This window comes from Lissotriton helveticus, chromosome 9 (assembly GCF_964261635.1).
Source record: "Lissotriton helveticus chromosome 9, aLisHel1.1, whole genome shotgun sequence".
Taxonomy (NCBI): domain Eukaryota; kingdom Metazoa; phylum Chordata; class Amphibia; order Caudata; family Salamandridae; genus Lissotriton; species Lissotriton helveticus.
The window spans coordinates 125,107,305-125,126,477 of record NC_136070.1 but is presented as its reverse complement, the minus strand read 5'-3'; the positions used below and the strand labels follow the sequence as shown (position 1 = coordinate 125,126,477).

General features: G+C 46.2%; 1 protein-coding gene across 4 annotated transcripts in view; it reads left to right on the top strand.

Moving 5' to 3' along the window:
- Positions 1–19,173, top strand: part of SLC8A3 (solute carrier family 8 member A3) — a 501,924-nt gene that overhangs the window by 132,014 nt on the left and 350,737 nt on the right. For all 4 annotated transcript variants that reach the window (XM_078659608.1, XM_078659610.1, XM_078659609.1 and 1 more), the window contains exon 2: positions 3,871–5,697. In XM_078659608.1, coding sequence (XP_078515734.1) covers positions 3,932–5,697 — 1,766 coding nt within the window. In that variant the 5' untranslated portion in view covers positions 3,871–3,931. The remainder of the gene's footprint in view (positions 1–3,870; positions 5,698–19,173) is intronic.

Below are 19,173 nucleotides of genomic sequence, written 5' to 3'. Positions count from 1 at the left end.
ACACACCATAGGAGGTCGGGACAGACGCGGCCTCACGAAAAAGAGATACAAAAGGGCCATAGAACCAGAGACAAACAAAAAATAGAACCCAACCCACCCGTCCCACCCTGCACCCCTGTAGAAGGCCTACCCTTCAAACAGCGTGCCTGTCGCCCTAAACCAGAACCCGAAATATAGCAAGAAAAAAGAAAGAAAAACGAGACAAAAAAGCCACAAAAGCGGAGAAAGAAAACAGGAGGGAGGAGCAGAATAACTATAATACAAACGGTAGGCCACAGCCCTCCGCCCAACCCGACAAGTACAATCAAAAACAGACCAGGACGACACCCCATCACGCACCACAAAATATTAGGAGAAGGGGACCTCCCACCCCTCTACGATCAGAGACAATTGTGCAACGAAATCTCATACCGGGAATCAGCAGAAGTCGTACATTTCACCCCCAGCCCTTCCGAGCGACAAACCCCACCCACCACATGGCATTGTACAACCACACACTAAATACGAAATCAGCATATAATCGAGTGGGATGGTGACTAGCATAGTTACGTGGGGGGTAGATAGATCGACAAGTGAGCAGTAGTCCAAACTGACAGTATTGATGCATCAACAATCGAAGCACGAGCCATGAGAAACAGGAGTTCTGTTGCGCTACTGGAGCGGGCGAGGTGGTCCCAATGTTAAACACAGGCAAAGTCATCGAAGCAGGCGCAGGAGGAAGTCCATCCATAATTCCAGGCAACAATGTCGAACAGGGTCGCAGTACAGCATCCGAGTCCCCGCGGTCCGAACCTTGAAAAGCAGGGCGCCCCATAGTCACCAGCACACTACACGATCTTCGATCAGTGGTGGAGACACTCAGGTCAATCGAGGGGGGTGAGGCAATGGAGGCATCGAAACAAGAGGGCGACAAGAAGAAACGGCCGCCCAAAATGGCGGCGGATCGTGGCGGACCCACCGAGACGCCCAGGGCCAGGGAAGCGTGCAGGGATCTGAGGGCTTCCAGGATATCTCTGACTGTCGGCTCACGCCCACCAGATCCGATCCCCACACAATCAGGCAACTCGGGCCCGCCGCCACAGGGTGACTCTCGTTCCAGAGGGCCGGCCGCCATTTCGTGAATCAGCCCAATCGCCGCCCACGAGGACCCCCGGAAATAACAGTTCTCAAATGTAGGACTTTACAAGCGCCGGGGGTCCCAGCAAGGGCGGCTTCGATGCCAAAAGGATGTCCGCCCAAAACGGGTCTCCGCCCGCACCAGCACCGGTGCCCCGAACAAGCGGAGTCCGGGCCCCGAGGACCAGGGCCGCCGGACAAAGCAGCGGCGGGGGGACCCCCTCTCAGAATCAGGTCCCGGGGCTTCTCACCCACGTCGGCCACACGACCACCAGGGCAGGTCCGGGTCAGGATCGCCGGGATCTTCGTACATCGGCTCCCAACACTGGTTCTCGCTCCCGGCCGGGGCCGAGAGCCGGCGGATCCCACCGGCCAGGTCCCGGTCCAAGTCTCGCAGAGGCCCCGATCTCTCGGAGGCCAGAACTCCGGAGCCACTGCACGTCGAGACCCCGGGGTCAGATGGTACGTACAAACAAGCCGTAATGTTTCCAATTCCCCAAAAGTGTGCCGTCCCGGGACAGGATAAAAGACAGGATAGGCAGTCAGGATGGAGGGCTGCGGGAGCCGAGCTAAAGGGCGACCATCACGGGCGCGAGCTAGGCTCCTCCCATTTTTATAGCTTTGGGAGCCTGAGATCGTCTAAATTGTCACAAATGTAGGGGTGTTACGGTTGTTGGTTGTACTGGTGCTGTCTTTGGCAGTGTTTTTTTTGATGCCTGTTCCAAAGGCCTCTTGATTTGGGCCCTGGTACTTATATTATTACAAATTAAGCACCGCCCTGAACGTTCCGGTATGGAATCTCAGCAGGAGCTCCGCCTCCTATTGACAGTTGTAGCGCCTTCTGCCACCTTGAGGTCAATGTAGCGCCTGCGGTTGTCATGCCAAGCCAAAGAAGAAAAAAAGCTCAGTGGAAATCGACAGAATTTGTAAAACCCTTGCGAGTCAGTAAAATCGATTTTCAGGAAACTTTAGAAATAAACTCGCTGTATAATGATAATTTCCCGGAATTCCTGAAAGCTCTGTGGAATGAGCATTCTTTTTCCACCTTCTCCATAGACTGAATCCCCTTTCGAATCCGAGCTCGCACAGAAGGTATCCGAATGGCATTATTTAGCAGTCCAAAGAAAATGAAGCGCCATTTTGGTCGGCGGCTTTTCATCAGACAACCGGCAAGTGAGACCCAGAGTCGTGTGCATGGAAAGTCACAGGCGGTAATGAAGCCAGAAGGGCGAACAGCAGGTGCTGTTATCAGATTAAAGCAGGATTCTGTAATTGGTTGTCACCCACAGCGGGTCAGACCTAAGTGGCATGTACTTACCATGGGGGAGATCCAGGCAATGGAACAGAACAAAACATCTCTGCATCTTATTATGCACGAGAACAGCCACACTCATTTTACACGGTGCAAAATGGAACCGCGGGGTGGATTGAAAGTAGCACCCGTGTTTCACTTGCTGTTGAACAATTAATTCACATATATTCTAATCACTTTTTTAAATCTGAGGATTTAAAGGGAAATTCCTGTTAGAGAGAACAGGCTTTTTAAGAGTCGATTTTTACATCTTTTTGTGCATGTAACTTGATATTATATGTGCAAAAAGTTGCATCTGCTCCTAGATACAGAACTCCAAGACGAGAGGGACCAACAACTCACAATGCACCCCAAAAACCTGCACTTTTAGCGGCGAGGGTCTACATTGGCATGGTTGGCATCCCTTAGCCCAGGGTCAGATGACTACCCAACCACTAATTTGCATCTCACAGTGAAGACCCAAAAACACATTTGACACAGGTTTGAAGGCTGGCCTTGCGCCGCCACGCCCCCCTTTGGACACCACCATAGAAGAAATAAAACTTCACACCAAACCACGTGACGCCTTACTCACAGAAGGACCCCCTCACTGAGTACTCTAGGGAAATCTGTGCTTGAAATGGGTAACTACTGGATGTTACACCAGAAGTGGCAGTGGCAGCGGCGGTGGCATTGCCAGTGTGGTGAACCACAAAGTTTGTGGTTATTTTAATTACTGGCAACGCTGTTTCTCACACTCACTGCACTCCTCAATGTACACTTCAGGAGTGCAATGAGTGGCAAAGGGCCTTAAATGCTCCCATTTTTAGAAAGTGTCGTGAAAAATTTGTCTTTAGATGGAAGGATGCTTTATATGTGAAAAAGAGGAAGGAGGAACTTACAAGTCATAGGTACAGAGTTTCTGCTCATCGGTCCATACCTGCTCAGAGTATTCACGAAAGAAGGCCCTTCCTGAGGAATCATAGTGGCCAGTGTCTCCAATCAGATGATCTTTTAAAACATAAACTCGTCCTTCCCTGAACATTGCTCTGACAGGTTAAGAGTGAGGCATCTTCAACCAAAAACACCCATTTTGAATGGATTTCACATATATCATAACCTTTCTTGGCTGATCTTTTTCGAATAGAGGTAACATATGCTGTCTACATAACATGACCAATTGACTTTGAAACTTTTGCTTGACTTAAGAGGGATATGAAGTTTTAGCTACACCGTATGGCTATGTAGTGAGAAATTGCACCTAGTTTTGTACCGAGGTTGCTGCAACGTTCTTGAATTATTTTTGCATCTAAAAAGTTCATGAGTGAAGGATCCGAAGAGTATGTCCTAATGGCGTTGCGTTCGAATCCCCCTACATTCACACCTACAAGTATACAGATCATTTATATCTTAGTTCTTTCATGTATTCTGTTTTGTCTAACAACTTTTTTTTTCTTTTCTAGATTCTTGTCCTGGCTACAACAACCATTGCAGCTACGGAAAGCGTGAAGAATACGCCTTTGTATGGCGTGGTTACGGTTGCACTCCCTTCCACTGGCCTTTCTCCACTTTGGCCTGGTTACATTTGTACTGTTTTTACAAGGTCTGTGCGTAGATGCTGGTGCAACTGGGGAGCAGCACAGCACAGAACCAAACAGAACATGTACAGGAACGGACGAATGCAAACCAGGCGTCATTTTGCCAATATGGTACCCCGAGAATCCGTCGCTGGGGGACAAAATTGCAAGGGTGATCGTCTACTTTGTGGCCATGATATACATGTTCCTTGGGGTGTCGATTATTGCAGACCGTTTCATGGCATCAATAGAGGTCATCACATCCCAGGAGAGAGAGATCACAATGAAAAAACCAAATGGAGAGACAACTACAACAACTATCCGGGTCTGGAACGAAACTGTATCCAACCTGACTTTAATGGCTCTGGGATCTTCTGCTCCAGAGATTCTTCTGTCATTGATTGAAGTGTGCGGCCATGGATTTGTGGCCGGAGATTTGGGACCTTCCACCATTGTTGGTAGTGCAGCTTTTAATATGTTCATCATTCTGGCAATCTGTGTTTATGTCATTCCTGATGGGGAAGCCAGGAAGATCAAACACCTGAGGGTCTTCTTTGTGACAGCGGCGTGGAGCATTTTTGCCTATATATGGTTGTACATGATTCTTGCAGTCTTCTCACCAGGGGTGGTCCAGGTTTGGGAAGGCTTAGTGACCCTTTTCTTTTTCCCAGTTTGTGTTTTCCTGGCCTGGGTAGCAGACAGGCGGTTACTTTTCTACAAGTACATGCACAAAAAGTACAGAACTGACAAACACAGAGGGATAATGATAGAGACAGAAGGTGAACATCCCAAAGGCATTGAGATGGATGGTAAAATGATGAATTCACACTTTCTAGATGGCAGTCTTGTAAATATGGAAGGGAAAGAGGTGGATGAGTCTCGCAGAGAAATGATTCGGATTTTGAAGGACCTAAAACAAAAACACCCTGAAAAAGACTTGGACCAGCTTGTAGAAATGGCAAACTATTATGCGTTATCACACCAACAAAAGAGCAGAGCTTTCTACCGAATCCAGGCTACAAGAATGATGACTGGAGCAGGCAATATCTTAAAAAAGCACGCAGCTGAGCAAGCAAAGAAGAGCTTGAGTTTGCACGAAGTGCAGACCGATCAACCTGAAGAATTTGTGTCAAAGATCTTTTTTGATCCTTGCTCTTACCAATGCCTGGAAAACTGTGGTGCTGTCATGTTAACTGTGGTTCGCAAAGGTGGTGATATTTCCAAAACAGTTTATGTGGACTACAAAACTGAGGATGGCTCTGCCAATGCAGGGGCAGATTATGAGTTCACAGAAGGCATGTTGGTCTTCAAAGCGGGGGAAACTCAAAAGGAGTTCTCTGTGGGCGTCATTGATGATGATATCTTTGAAGAGGATGAACATTTCTTTGTGAGACTTAATAATGTGCGCGTAGCCGAGGCAAACGACAGGTTGGATCACAACAACCTTCATCATCCCAAAGCCATTTTGGTCTCACCCTTTGTTGCCACAGTGACTATCTTGGACGATGACCATGCTGGCATCTTCACCTTTGAGTGCGATGTCGTCCATGCAAGTGAAAGCATTGGTGTGATGGAAGTCAAGGTTTTACGGACCTCAGGGGCACGTGGCACAGTTATTGTCCCCTTTAGGACAGTGGAAGGGACAGCGAAAGGTGGCGGGGAAGACTTTGAAGACACTTATGGAGAACTGGAGTTCAAGAACGATGAAACTCTGTAAGTAAAAATCCTCAATTCTTAATGTATTGATGTAAATATTTCTCATTGGCATGTAAAGGTTGGTTCTATCACATCTTTAATACCAGGCAAGTCTCTTTTGTTTCTTTCCTCCTACTCTCCTTCATGTTTTTCCTCCTCCCGTCTCCCATCAGCAGCCCTTCAGCACGGCAAACCTCAAACCTCAAAAGAAAAAAAAACTAGCATTACTTTTTCTGCAATACATAGCATTTGGACCTCACAGATTTGAAAATAACTCCTGGCTTTGTCTTGGGTGTTGACATATTTACCATCACCAATTTTTCTAAATTGTTTGCATCTGGAAACTCGTTTTTGTACATATGAAGGAAAGTTTGTGAGGTGAAGGGATATTCGGTAAATAGCGACACAGCATGGTGTGGTACTGGCCAGTTGTGGTAGTTCCTCCCATTGCAGTAATACCACATGCTTTCCCCTTCTGCACTGCAAAACTCAGACCTTCTAGCATTTTCTATTAACAAATGACGACAGGTTTCACCTGCCTAACTATATGCAGTTATATGAGCAGTATTTTTTGCACAAATTGTAATCGCAATTAGGGTCCAATGGAGATTAGCAGCCCTGTGGGAAAAGAGTCTACATTTCTAAAATTGTCACACTATATCGTGACCATAAACTAAATAAAAAGATTTAGTTTTGCGATTATGATACATAGTTTCAACATTATACGCCCTGAAGATAGAAACATGCATTTCACAGTTACAGCCTTGTGACCATCAGTGTCTCGTCGACGTGTCACGTGCATCCTTTCCGTTACAGTGACCCTCCGGGGTTAAAAGGTCATGCATTGGCCTCTCCGCCGGATACCGTTATCTCTGTGATAGGGTCTACTTCCGGTAAGGTCTCTGCTTAGCAAGCCCCCAAGTTAGTTCCTATTTGGTGCAAAGCCATTCATTTATGATTACACTGTTTAGGGAACTGTTTGGAAATCTAATATTTATCAGTCAGACAGTCAGTCACAGGATGTATTCTTCTACTAAACAGTACGACATGGTTTTTAACGACATAAATGTGACCTCCTAATATATTTTGAAGGCAATTGAGGTATTACCACCCCTACGTTTAGCTGCTTCAAAACTATTTTTAAAATATGTATACAGTTGTTTTAAATGAACAAAAATCCAATGAAAAAGTAAATGGCAACACACACAGGACAAGAACAGTTAAGACTGACACACGTCAATAATATATTAAAATATGTATTAACTATTTGTTTGTTCTAACATAAGCAATAACATTACTCCACGGATTAGTTTTTAAACACATTCAAGCTGTTGGAAATGTTTTCTATGGGAGTCGAAAGTAAAAGCAGGCAGAAAATGGTAACTGTTAGGAAAACGGGTGGTGAAGAGTCAAAGGGCATAGAGTGGGATAGGCCACACCCCAAATTTACAAGAGTTCATTAGGTGAACAATGCAACAGTAGGACTCAGAACCTAGCACGAATCCCTGTGGAATTAGATTTTGGGGGATGCAGGATTGCATAAGGAGAGCTTGATGTGCATCTTTTAATTTGAAGTCCCAACAAGGGGCCTTCCAGCGAGCAGTGTTACAATTGGTCCCAAAACCGAAGCAAACAACGTCAAACACTAGCGCGTTATGGGATTCCAATCACTGGTCATTCTTGCAGGCATATGAGTCCCTAAATAGAACTATTTTTCTTTTCGCTTTGAAACCAGGACCATATGTACGTAATATTTTCTGCATTGTTTCCAGGTCCATGAGGTTGACATCTTGTATAAACTTCTAACCTCCACTGTGTGCTGAAGCTATGTTTCTATTCTTCCTTCTGCCTGTTTATTACCCTGATCACCCTGGATGAGGCACGCACTCCACCTTTGAGTAGGCCCACCCTCTAGCTATGCTTCGTTACGCTACACTGCCTCCGTACTTACTCGGTGTGCCCAAATAAGGAAGCATACAGCATGTGCATTACCAGTTGTGCACCTATAGAACGCTGAGAAAAGCAATTAAAAAATGCCTGAGGCAGTGTGATACAATTATAAAAAACAAAGACTACTACTTACTGTTCAATACAATTAAAAAAAATAATGTGTATGCAATGAATGCATGACATAAACAGTGCACCTTTCAGATGTAAAATAGACCTTCATCCATTCAAAAGAAGGTGGAAGGATACAACAAAACAGCCAATAGAATTATGGTGAGACTGAAATATTCCTATGGGTTGATCCAAGATGTGTCTGACAATGTCTCAGATCAGTGGCCGATGGTTCCTGAGACAAAGAAGCAAATAGCTGAAGAAGCAGCACCGCATTCTGATAGAGAATGTTAGTTTGTAGATTTATATAGCATAGCTTATCACCCCTGAGGGTATCCATATTTGAAATAGAATACATTTAGTAGGAGTGGTCCAAGCACCCTGTTACATTCATACTGAGATTGGTGCAGGAGACGGTACCAAGAGCTTACATAAGACCACCTTGGTTTAGAAGGAGAGGATTTTCATGCAATGCCCAAGAACATGTTACCAAATGCCAATCGCAGACCGATGATGAGCGTCAAAGCCGCATTAGTCGTTTAGGTGCTTCTGTGCTTGTAGTGACCCAAATGAGTTTTTCCCAGGCCATGCAGAGCACAGAGGCTGAATTCTGTTTCCCATGAATTGTATTGTGGATGTTAATGCAAAGAATCAGTACCGAGGCCGCGCCCTATTGACGAGAGGTGCAGGCTGTTACCCGGACGTGCCGACGGGCAGGCGTGGTGAGTGTGAGGTGGGCGGAGACTGGCTGAGGCCGTGCAGCTGGGCTGCTGCGAGCTGTGCGGTCAGGGAGTAGGGAGCCGGGAGCCGGGAGCCGGGAGTCGATTGAGGTCCGGTTTGGGGGCTCCAGCAGAGCGGCAGTGTGCCGGTAAGTCGGCTAATTGCGTGTGGGAGGGAGTAAGGGTGTGGAGAGGCGCCCCGCCACTGCTGTGGTAGGGCTGGGCTGGATAACCGGCAGTAGGAGCTGCTAGCAAACGCGATACAAGCCCTCTGCCCTGAACCGCACGCACGTCGCATAGAGCCACTGCTGCCTGCTGCTGAGAGATCCCCAACCCTGTACATCCTGTACATCCTGTACAGTCACCCTGGTATCCCCCAGGTCTCTCTTGTGTTGCTCCTGATTTACTCCTGATTTACTCCAGAAGGCCGCCCGGCGAGCAAGCTCCCCCTGCGGCGCCCTGTGTCGGTTTTCCCGCGCAACCTCACCTACTGGCCTGGCTGTCGGCCGTGTGAGGTATCTGGCCGCCCTTTTCAGCTCTGGGGCTGCTCCCCACGCCGTCCTTCCCCCCCCCCCCGAGCCTGCCCAGTGACAGCCAGCCAAGCTGCGAGCCCAGCAAGCTCTGGACACTAACAAGCTGAGTCGGCCTGACACACACCAACTTTCCATCTGTGTTCAGACTCCGAGCTCAGTCTTGAGCCCAGTCTTGAGGTGTGCGGCTTGGCGGGCGGCCGTGGGTTAGGCGGAAGGGGTTGGTTAGTGAGCAAAGGGCGTGGGGGTGCCACATCCAAAGGTACCTCAAGCGCAGACAAAGCACCTGAGCGCGCCCAGTGAAGGGCCACAGTGCCACTTAAATAGCTACCTAGCTACCCATCATCTAGCTGGGCAGCCACCGAAGATCAGATCAATCAAAACGGAAGATAGTGGAGAACAGATGTGGAGAACATAAAGGAACAAAAAGGAAGGGAGCAAAAAGGAAAGGAATACTGCACTATCAAGCATAGCGGACCCAGACGGAGAGATCTGTACCGGTTGAACTGGCAGTACCCTCAGACTGAACACATTGACCACACCCGCCAGAGCTCCAAGGCTATTAAATCCCTTCCAACTCTTCAACAGCAGAGCCATTGCATAGCTATCGGAGACTTAAGGCTATAGCAACCCCCTTTTTTTTTTTTTGACTATTTTGGACTACTTTTAGGCTCTTATCAGCCTTGGTAGCTTACCCTACCTCCATTTAATTGAGGCAATGAGATCGGGGAAGGTAAGAAGGACCACAGCGGCACCCAAACGGAGGATTACAAAACAACCGGCACCCAAAGAGAAACCCCATTCGGGTAGCCATTCAACCCTCCTGGGTCCCGAGGAAATAGTGACAGCGGTAAAAGCTTCTCCAACCAGCTGCTGCCACTCAAGTCAGAAAGGCAAGAGTTCGGACATGCCAAAAACCATGAAGCACTCAAACCTGTTGTCCTACTTTAAGAAAACACCACCCACGTTGGATACGCATCCACAGTCCCAGCCCCTGGACGCAGCAAGGCTTGATGCTCCGGACCAACTGGCCGAAATAAGCGTGCCCCCTCCACAACTGTTATCCCCATTACAGTGGTCAATGAAATCCAAAAGGTCTGTCCAACCCCCGGGAGTGTATATCTTTGGATCAACTTTCAACGATTCTATCTCTGCTAGGCCAGGGGACGTAAGCCCTAAACAAAACCCCGCAGTCATTTTTCAACCACAGTTGCAATTAGGACAGCAACTTTTAACCGCTGGAACAGACAAGCAAGGAGTATGCCCGCTCCAGTCCTCCCCGGTGGACCTGCAACCTAACCCAAGTTCCTTTTCAGATCACAAACCGAGATCAGAGTCCCCTGCACTTACCTCTCAACAAGAGCACGCCCCGTCAAATGAACCTACAATGGTCCCCCACTGCCAATCAACTCTTGCACAAATTCATGTGCAAAATCCCCATGTGCGCAATATCACTTTCCAAACGTCCTATTCACCCCAAGTCATAAACACATTAAATCAGCTCCCGGTCTCGCTAAGTCCCCAGCGCATAGACAACGTCGTGTCAAGTCCTCAGCACTCTGTATTCTCACCACCAGCAGCAAAAATATCATCCCCTCGAGAAACAGCCAAGAAAACCGATCCGAACAACCAGCTCTTAGCGGATCTGTCATTCTTTTTCAAAAACACTCAAAACTCCCCCAATCATACGCCAAATATTAACTCTAACAAAGAAGACCTAACAGTAACCGGAGTCTGGCCACAACTCCTCCTAACGTTTCAACAAACAGTTAATGCACTAAATTATCATTCGGACAAACTGGACGTGCAGGTCGACCTTTTGAATACTCTAGCCCTGTTCACGGCAGGGATAGATAACAAACTCGACAAATTGAACAACTTAATATTAGGAGCACAAGCCTCGACCAAGCTCGTACAGTCTGTCTGCTGTTGCTCCCCAATCATTGACTCACTTTCTTCGCTTCCAGACTTTCTATCCAGTGTCATAAAGGAAGTTAAGTCGCTGAAGGGGGGTAACTCATCCACAAATTCTGGTCTGCAACAGCAAAGACAATCGGTAATGGACCAAGCCTCTACTAACCCATGGTCCATTACTAATAAAGGCTTAAAGCCAAGTGGTGGCACAGAACCAAGCACAAACCAGCTAAACGATCAGCCAAAAAGCGGACACCTCCAACCAGCAAGAACGGGTTCTGACCGAACTGAAGTGACGAGTGAAAACGCCGGGGCTTCCACCGGATACACAACCTGCATGGATAACCCTGTGACCAGGTCAATGGCCAGCCCAGTGGCCTTGGTACCCTCCAAACAAAACAAGAGCCAAAGCAAATGCCGCATACCAGGACTTCTTTCCCCTCTTTGCGAAGGCAATTGATAAGAAAGTCATAAGTGAGACGGATGTCCCACCAACTTTAACAAGTCCCAGTGTCCCCAAATTAAAAGGGGATTCACCAGCAAGCGCCACCCAGCCATCCTTGGGGGGTATCCAAGATCTTATCGAACCAGCTAGGGGAGCGGCAACTGAAGAATCAAGCATAGCTGTGGAAAATTTAATGACCAAAACTGCTGAGCCAAGTCCAATAGGGCCCACAGTTACTTTAATAAAATCTAACCCAATGTCGGTCACATCCCCTCCACGCTTGGACACTGTAAAAACAAGAATGAATCTCACAAAAACAATTCACATCCAAAAAACAACTGTGCACAAAACCAGTCATCCTTCATTGAAGGTTCCTAATTGTCCAATGCAACAGGTGCAGAAAACAGATGCAGGACTGTCTACTAATAAAACCAACAAGTCGGCCCCAAGCATACCCAAAGAAGAGAATAAAAATGATTCCTCACTCTTTCACATCCTACTGGCACCAGAATATAAATCAAGGGGTCGACAGGATATCCTCAACAGATCTAACATAATAAAACTCGTGGAAGGCATCCCAGGGTTCGCAGGCCTGGCATCGGAGGACATAGAATCTATCGAATTTCTCCCACCAAGAGGCACCCAACCGTCCGAGGTAACGCTAGTGTCACTCAAGTCGGCCAGCTGGGCAGGAGTCTTTTTGAACCATAAGACCACCTTTCGGGACTGGGGCATCAGAGTGTATCCATATTCCACTCCAGGTTACCCCACCTCCCTACTAATCCAGCCGACACCTACTCGAAATGCTGGTACTACCAGACCAGCGCCCCATCTCAGACCGTATTCGATCTTAAAAAACGCGGCAGGATCCGAGGAACTATATAATATTCCCCCAACGGTGGTCTCCAACGTCGACACAAGTCTAGGCTGGGAATGGCTTCCAGCAATCCTGTCAACCAAAAGCTCAGATTGACCCTCCGAAGTAGAGCTTTCTGCCGACAACTACAAACCCCAAGCAACGCCAACTCCACCAGTAGTTCCATCTACAACCGCTCCAATTCCAGAAGCTGATCCAATTTTTCTTATATGTTCTTGGAACATTAGCGGCCTCCACCAGAAAATTACGCACCCTGACACTTTTTCTTTCCTATGCGAACATGCCGTAATAGCCCTACAGGAAACCTGGGCTACAGAAGGATTTCCTGTCATTGGCTATATTGAATTATGGAAACCCGCACTCAGGGACAGCCGCTATGGCCACGCCAAAGGTGGCCTTTCAATATACATATCAAATAACCTAAAAGGCCCAATCTCACGACTAAGTACCAAGGAAGACTGGCTACTCGGGGTTAAAATTAATTTGTGGCGAAAACAGCGCCCACTTCTTCTTTTTAATGTATATATCAACCCCAATACACGTACAAAAAAAGATCACTTGGCACGCCTAACGGAAATAATGAGCGACATAGCTGCGGAACACCCCGACTCAGACTGCATTGTCACGGGGGATTTTAACACCAACTTATTCCAGGGGGACTTAGCAGATACCGACGGGCCCTTCTTATTCCCCATTACTGAGGCCTTGACACAAATCAAACCAACCAATCAAGCCTATTGCGGTCTGGGTGAGATCTGTGTGATGAAACTCTACAGCGCCGGCTACCTGGTAATGAATGGCAGGTCTTCGGGGGATATCCCCCCGAATTGGTCCTGGTCTAACGGTAGCAAACACTCTTATCTGGATTACACCATCTGTAACGCGGACCTGCTTCATTGTTTGACCAGCTTCTGTATCCTTCCACGTTCTGAAAGTGACCACAGACCCCAGGTCATATCCCTTAACACAAACACAGTGAAGCACAAACCCGCACCCTCGGCGTGTTTGGGAACATATACGGAAAATCTTAAGCGCCTTAAGTGGAGCGATGATATCAGCCCAACTATCCTACAGGTATGCATGGAACGTATAAAAGGTGGAAACGATCAAGATATCTCCCCTATCGTAATATGGACAACGCTGTGCTCCCATCTGACCAACTGTTTTCCAGTAATACAGCAGGCCCGAAGGACAACTCAGCCTCACAATTTCAAACTTTCATTACAGTCAAAGTTACTTAAGAAAGCCAGGAATAAGGCCCTGCGGTCACTTGCAAAAAATCCTGGGAACAGCGAATGTTTAAATTTCTATCAAGCTGCCCAAAAGTCATTTAGGTTGGCGACCTTCAAAGACAAACAGAACCACGAAAATCAATTTTGGTGCAAACTGGTGTGGGAGAGTAAGAGCAAAAACCCAAGAAAGTTCTGGGCCTTAATAAACCACACCAATCCGAGCACCACCAGCTTCGGATCAGCAAATATCCAAGAGTCTGAATGGGCATCATTCCTCACAGACCATTTCAGTTCCCCAGAACATCTAGGACCCATAGGATGCGGACCGTTGAGAGAGACCGCGATCGGGGCCAGCACCCAGCGGAACACACCCAATGAGCCATCAAGCTCACTCAATATGGATCTTCAGGTGTCCCAAGACAGAGTAGCGACGGTTGTGACTAAAGCAAGATCAGATGGAGCACCGGGCCCAAATGGCCTGCCACAGAACCTCTTCAAATCTGATGTAGCTTTTTGGTCAGGAACTCTAACAAACCTTTTCAACTACGCCCTGAGAACCGCAACCATCCCAGACTCATGGCGGGGTGCAATAATACATCCAATTTATAAATCAGGATCTCGCGCTGCCCCTAACAACTACAGACTCATAGCTCTTTTGGACATTGAGGCTAAGCACTATGCAGGCCTCCTCTTGGAGGACCTGAAGCATTGGGCAACGGAACACAACCGGATTCCGATGAATCAAACGGGGTTTGTTGCCAACTCAGGGACTATGACCAATCTCCTAGCAGTGTCAACCATCGTCGACAAAGCACTCTTAACATCCAGGACAGTGCTATGCTGCTTTGTCGATTTCAAAGCAGCATTTGATAGGGTTCCTAGGGCGGCCCTATGGGAAAAGCTAAGGAAGTGGGGAATCCCTGACAAACTACTGGAGGCCATGATTCAACTTCACTCTCGTACCTGGGTACGAGTGAAGTTAGGGTCCGGCACGCATCTCTCCCGGAAAATTATGACAACGAGAGGTGTAAAACAGGGATGCGTGCTGGCCCCCCTTCTCTTTAATCTGTTTATAGCAGATCTGTCACAGACCCTGGATGAAACTAATAGTCATCCTCCAAAGGTGGGCGGCACGGCACTCAGCAATCTGTTATATGCCGATGACCTAGTTCTTTTCAGCCTCACCAAGGTCGGGCTGCAAAGGCTCCTTGACACACTGCTTCGCTACACAATAGCGAAACAATTAGAAGTCAATCTAAAGAAAACCCAAGTAGTCCCCTTTGGGAAGAAACGACATGTCTGCGGTGGGTGGACTTTCAACAACATAAGCCTCGCGATTGGTCAATCGTATAAATATCTTGGTGTCCACCTGGATTCAAGGGGCAACCTTTTAAAACAGCGTCATGAGATTCCAGTTAAAGCCACGACCCTTGCAGTATCTTTAACCAAGCTTTCGAAAAACCTCTCAGGTCCAACCCTTTCGCCCCTCCTGGAAGTCCTGAGAGCGAAAATCGGCCCCACCCTATCATACGGGATAGAGTCATTCAAGGGTAAATTGAACACGGCCCTAAATCAACATACCACCAAAATCTATAAAAAGGTCCTCCAGTTGCCAACTTCTGCATCTGCTGCACCGATAAGACTGGAGATGGGGCTACCAAACTATGAGGTTTTCAATATTGGTGCATATCTAAACTTGTGTCACAAGCTGAGGCAGGCTAACCCAGGCTCACTAGAATCTCTAGTCTGGCTGGAAATCTCCCAGAAAAATCCAGGTGGAACGTTTGGTCGCCTTTTTAAGGACTATATTCAACAAATGTCAGCAGGTGACCTATGGGCTCTTAACCCCAGTCAGACAGCGTTTAAAATCGCCATCAAAAAATGTGTAAGAATGAGATCACTCATCACAGACAAAGCACTCTTCCAAAACGCAGCCATTCTTGGGCCCTTGTAAATTCTTACAGTCGGCTACTCCCCGCCGCTTACTTTTCCTGCACATATCCACTGTATCTAAAACGAACCCTTATAGCCATTAGAATGGGTGACTGGCGTTTTCTGCAAGATTTACCTCCTTGGAGATGGACAGTGGAAGATCTAACCTGCAGAGGGTGCGGTAAAACAGCCGAAACATTGCTACACGTGGTTTGCCTTTGCCCAGCCTTTAACCTCCAACGCAGGTGCAAACTAAAACCCGAATGGAATAGGTTGGGCGCCCGAACCTGCAGGCAAGCCATCATTGTGGCTCTGAACCCTGAAAACACTGACTTGAATATCAGACTTACAAAGTTCATCCAGCAAGCTTATCGTAATTTTAACTTAAAGAGGTCCTGCTAAATCCTCCCTCTTATTTCCTTTTTCTTTTTTATTACTTAATGACCCTTACGATACATCCCAAATTTCTAGGGGGATGAAACGAAAAGAATATGAGTAGTACCCCTAGGAGAATTGGGTCGTTTTTTAGTTGTTTGATATCCAACTCAGTGAGAGTAAAGAAAATGGGGTGAAGTTCCCAGTATATTAGATTTTAACTTTTGTATTATTTTTAGGCTGAGGATGCGGAAGACCCCTATTTTTATCATGCTTGGCTAATTGACTGTCTTGTTGTTTTTATTTTTAATAAGTTGTATACAACGTGAACAATGTAATCCTCTTTTAAAGATATCTGTGTTATATCTAAATAAAGAATTTCTACACGCACAGAGGGTGGCACGAGGATTCCAGTTTTCTGGACGGCACATAGGATGACAATCCTGGTTCTTCTGTAATCAAATGAACAGCATGAGCTCTTAGAAGTAGGTAGAACCAAATCTTACAAAGAGCCCCTTTGAACTATTCTCAACCATTAGTAATTACTCTGTGCCATATTTCAGTCCGTTTGGTTTTTTGTTCAATTTGCCACTCAAGTCAGGGGACAACCATATTGTTGTTGTTGTTATTGTTAATTTGCATTGTATTTTCAAACCACTCTTGGAATTGTCCCACATGGACAGTCCAACGTGAACTCCTAAACCACGTCCTCTGGGATTTTTGGGGATGTTACGCCTGTGGCCAAGCCTCTTTGGAAAGGGCTGGCTTGGTTGCTGCACTTGCTTCCAAGTTGCTCATCCGTTTGTTACGGATGTACGACGGTACAACGCGTGGTATTACAACGTGTACCGTTACAACACGTTTTTTACAACGCAAGTCGTTACCACGACTTGCGCTGTAGGGGTGCGGACTTAGGAATAGTTTCATTTACTATTCCAACACCAGCCTACGTACAGTAGGGAAGGTGTTGGAATAGTAAATCTACTATTCCTTCTCTTAGAGCGCCCTCCAGCACAAGTCGTGGTTACGACTTGCGTTGTAAAAGACGCGTCGTAACAGTACTGCGGGGTAACATCCGCGTCTTAAAGGATGTTCCCCGTTTGTTACAGATCCAGCACAGTATATGAAATTATTGGGGGCATTTTAGAGTACAAGATTAGGGACTTGCACTCTGAATGGACATTTTGGACAACTAATCTGGCACTAATCTCGTGGCAGTGTCCTTGGAACTCTTCCCATTGGTGTTGAGGTGAAGTATCTCACCGCCATTTATAGGCGGTGATGTGACAAAGGTGCCATGGGCTCAAATGCAAGCAAGAAAAGTGTCCCACCCAATACAGGCTGAGCAGCAAAAGACAATCATGCCTGGGTGTTGTGGCCCTCACACATCTGGGCGCTGGTGCCACTGTACCTGTGCACTTATGTTAGCTATGCCCCTGTTTATAGAATCAGTCGCACTCCTCCTGTTAAGGTGAATCCTTGACAAAGCCTCTGTTAGGGCTTGCCAAGAAACAAACATAACCTTAAAAAGGAACTCTTACTTTGGCCGAGGCACCGCCCACTTTTTACTCATGCTAACTCAAATAAAACTAACGTACAGAGGACAGTGTGCTGCACCACCAATGAATATCTGTTTAAAGAATGAAACAGCTTTGCACATTTAATTTGAGGTCTTTCTTGGCAGTAGTGAGAGTGCATAGATCTCCTCGGAACTCATGTGTGTTGTTGAGATGCCCTTCAAGGGATTTGCTAGCAGGAAACTGAGCCAAAATGCATACATTCTCTTCCATCTCAGTTGAGGCGACGCCTCATTGCCAGTTCTGGCAAGCAAGGCTAGAGTGCTTATCTTGAAAAGGAGCCCATTTATAATGGATATCCCAGCTGAATAGCAATTATATGCTGTACTGCAAGGGATGCCTTTAAGAGCAGTGCAAATAAACACAAAGATAAATTGAGGAATTAGAATTAAATAGTGACATTATTTATTGTAATGGAGTGCATTATTCTAGATGTAGGTCTTTGCACAATATCTTCAAACAACTGACTTTATGTGAATGTACATCCCTCTTCGATAATAGGAAACTTGCTTATACACGACCTGTTATACAACTAACCATCAACCATCCATAGACACCTTCAAGCAAATAAAAAATGCAAAAATAAACAAGCTAAAAGTGGTGAACCCACAACCCTCAAAGATCGATAAGTTAGAGGACCCTGAAGTGTATTCAAACTTTCCAGCCCTAATGTTAACTTGTTTATCAAAGAAGCTTCAAGGCATTATCTGTCTAAGACATCACAAAGAGTTAGTGCAATGGGAACACAACAGCTGACATCATCACGTGAACATGTAAACAAGCAAAATCAATGGCAATTAATTTAATTAGTAATCAAAAAATGGGTCCATGTAGATATACGTTTTTGATCGAGTGAGCTGTTTGAGGATTTGCTCATTGACACACGGAGAATAATTAAGAATTTGAATTTGTCTGAAAAAAAACTCAGCCATCATTTTGAGGCTGACAGATAATTCAGGATCACTCTGGATTTGGATGTGAAGCAGCAGTAATGATATTCTGGACTGGAAAGCAAGAGGGAGAGTGAAGAAGAGAATACATTGAATATCACTGGCATTATAAGTTGTCCACTCTTAATATATTCTCGAATTAAAGTTCTCTATTTTCATTTGTAGTCAGAAATGGCTTTTTAATGAAGCTTTATTGCCTACAGCTGCGTGCACTAACACTTGTTAATTACCCACCAGCTATTGCCTATAAAGAGGGTGTGGTTATTGTCTGAAAGTTAGGGGTAGTGAGGCTATTAACACCCTTCTGGTACCCTATGAAACAAGCATTTGCAATGCAATCGGTCTCGCCTTTGGGACCATATATGTATTTATCTATGCAAAACATTAGCCTTGGTGCTGAAACATCTACCTTTCTTTAACATGGAGGGAAAGTAAGCACCAAACTGCATGACATGCCAGGTATGGGAAAGACATGGAGAGAAATATTGCCTTTCAGCAGGAAATTGTATAGTCCAAAGCTTTGTTTTTAATATAAAATCAGGGCCTTTGGTGGTCGTATCACTGAAAATACAAGATTTGAAAAAAATATTATTGTCTACGGGTGCTCGTGGAAGACAATTTTTATGGACTGGAATCTAGAGAATGCTAAAGCGATTCTGGTATTTTACTGACCCCTGCTGGTTGTTTCTCATCAAGAAAGTATAGTAGAGGCAGTTGAACAGTAAAAAGTCCCTAAGCGGAAGCAGACAAGTCCTAGGGCTGATCTCCAAAGCCCACAGGGTACATACACATATAAGTATATAATAAGTATATACTAAAGTATATACAAGAGGGCTCGAATGCAGGACCTAAAAAGGGCCAGACTGCAGTGCAAGGGTCCTCTGT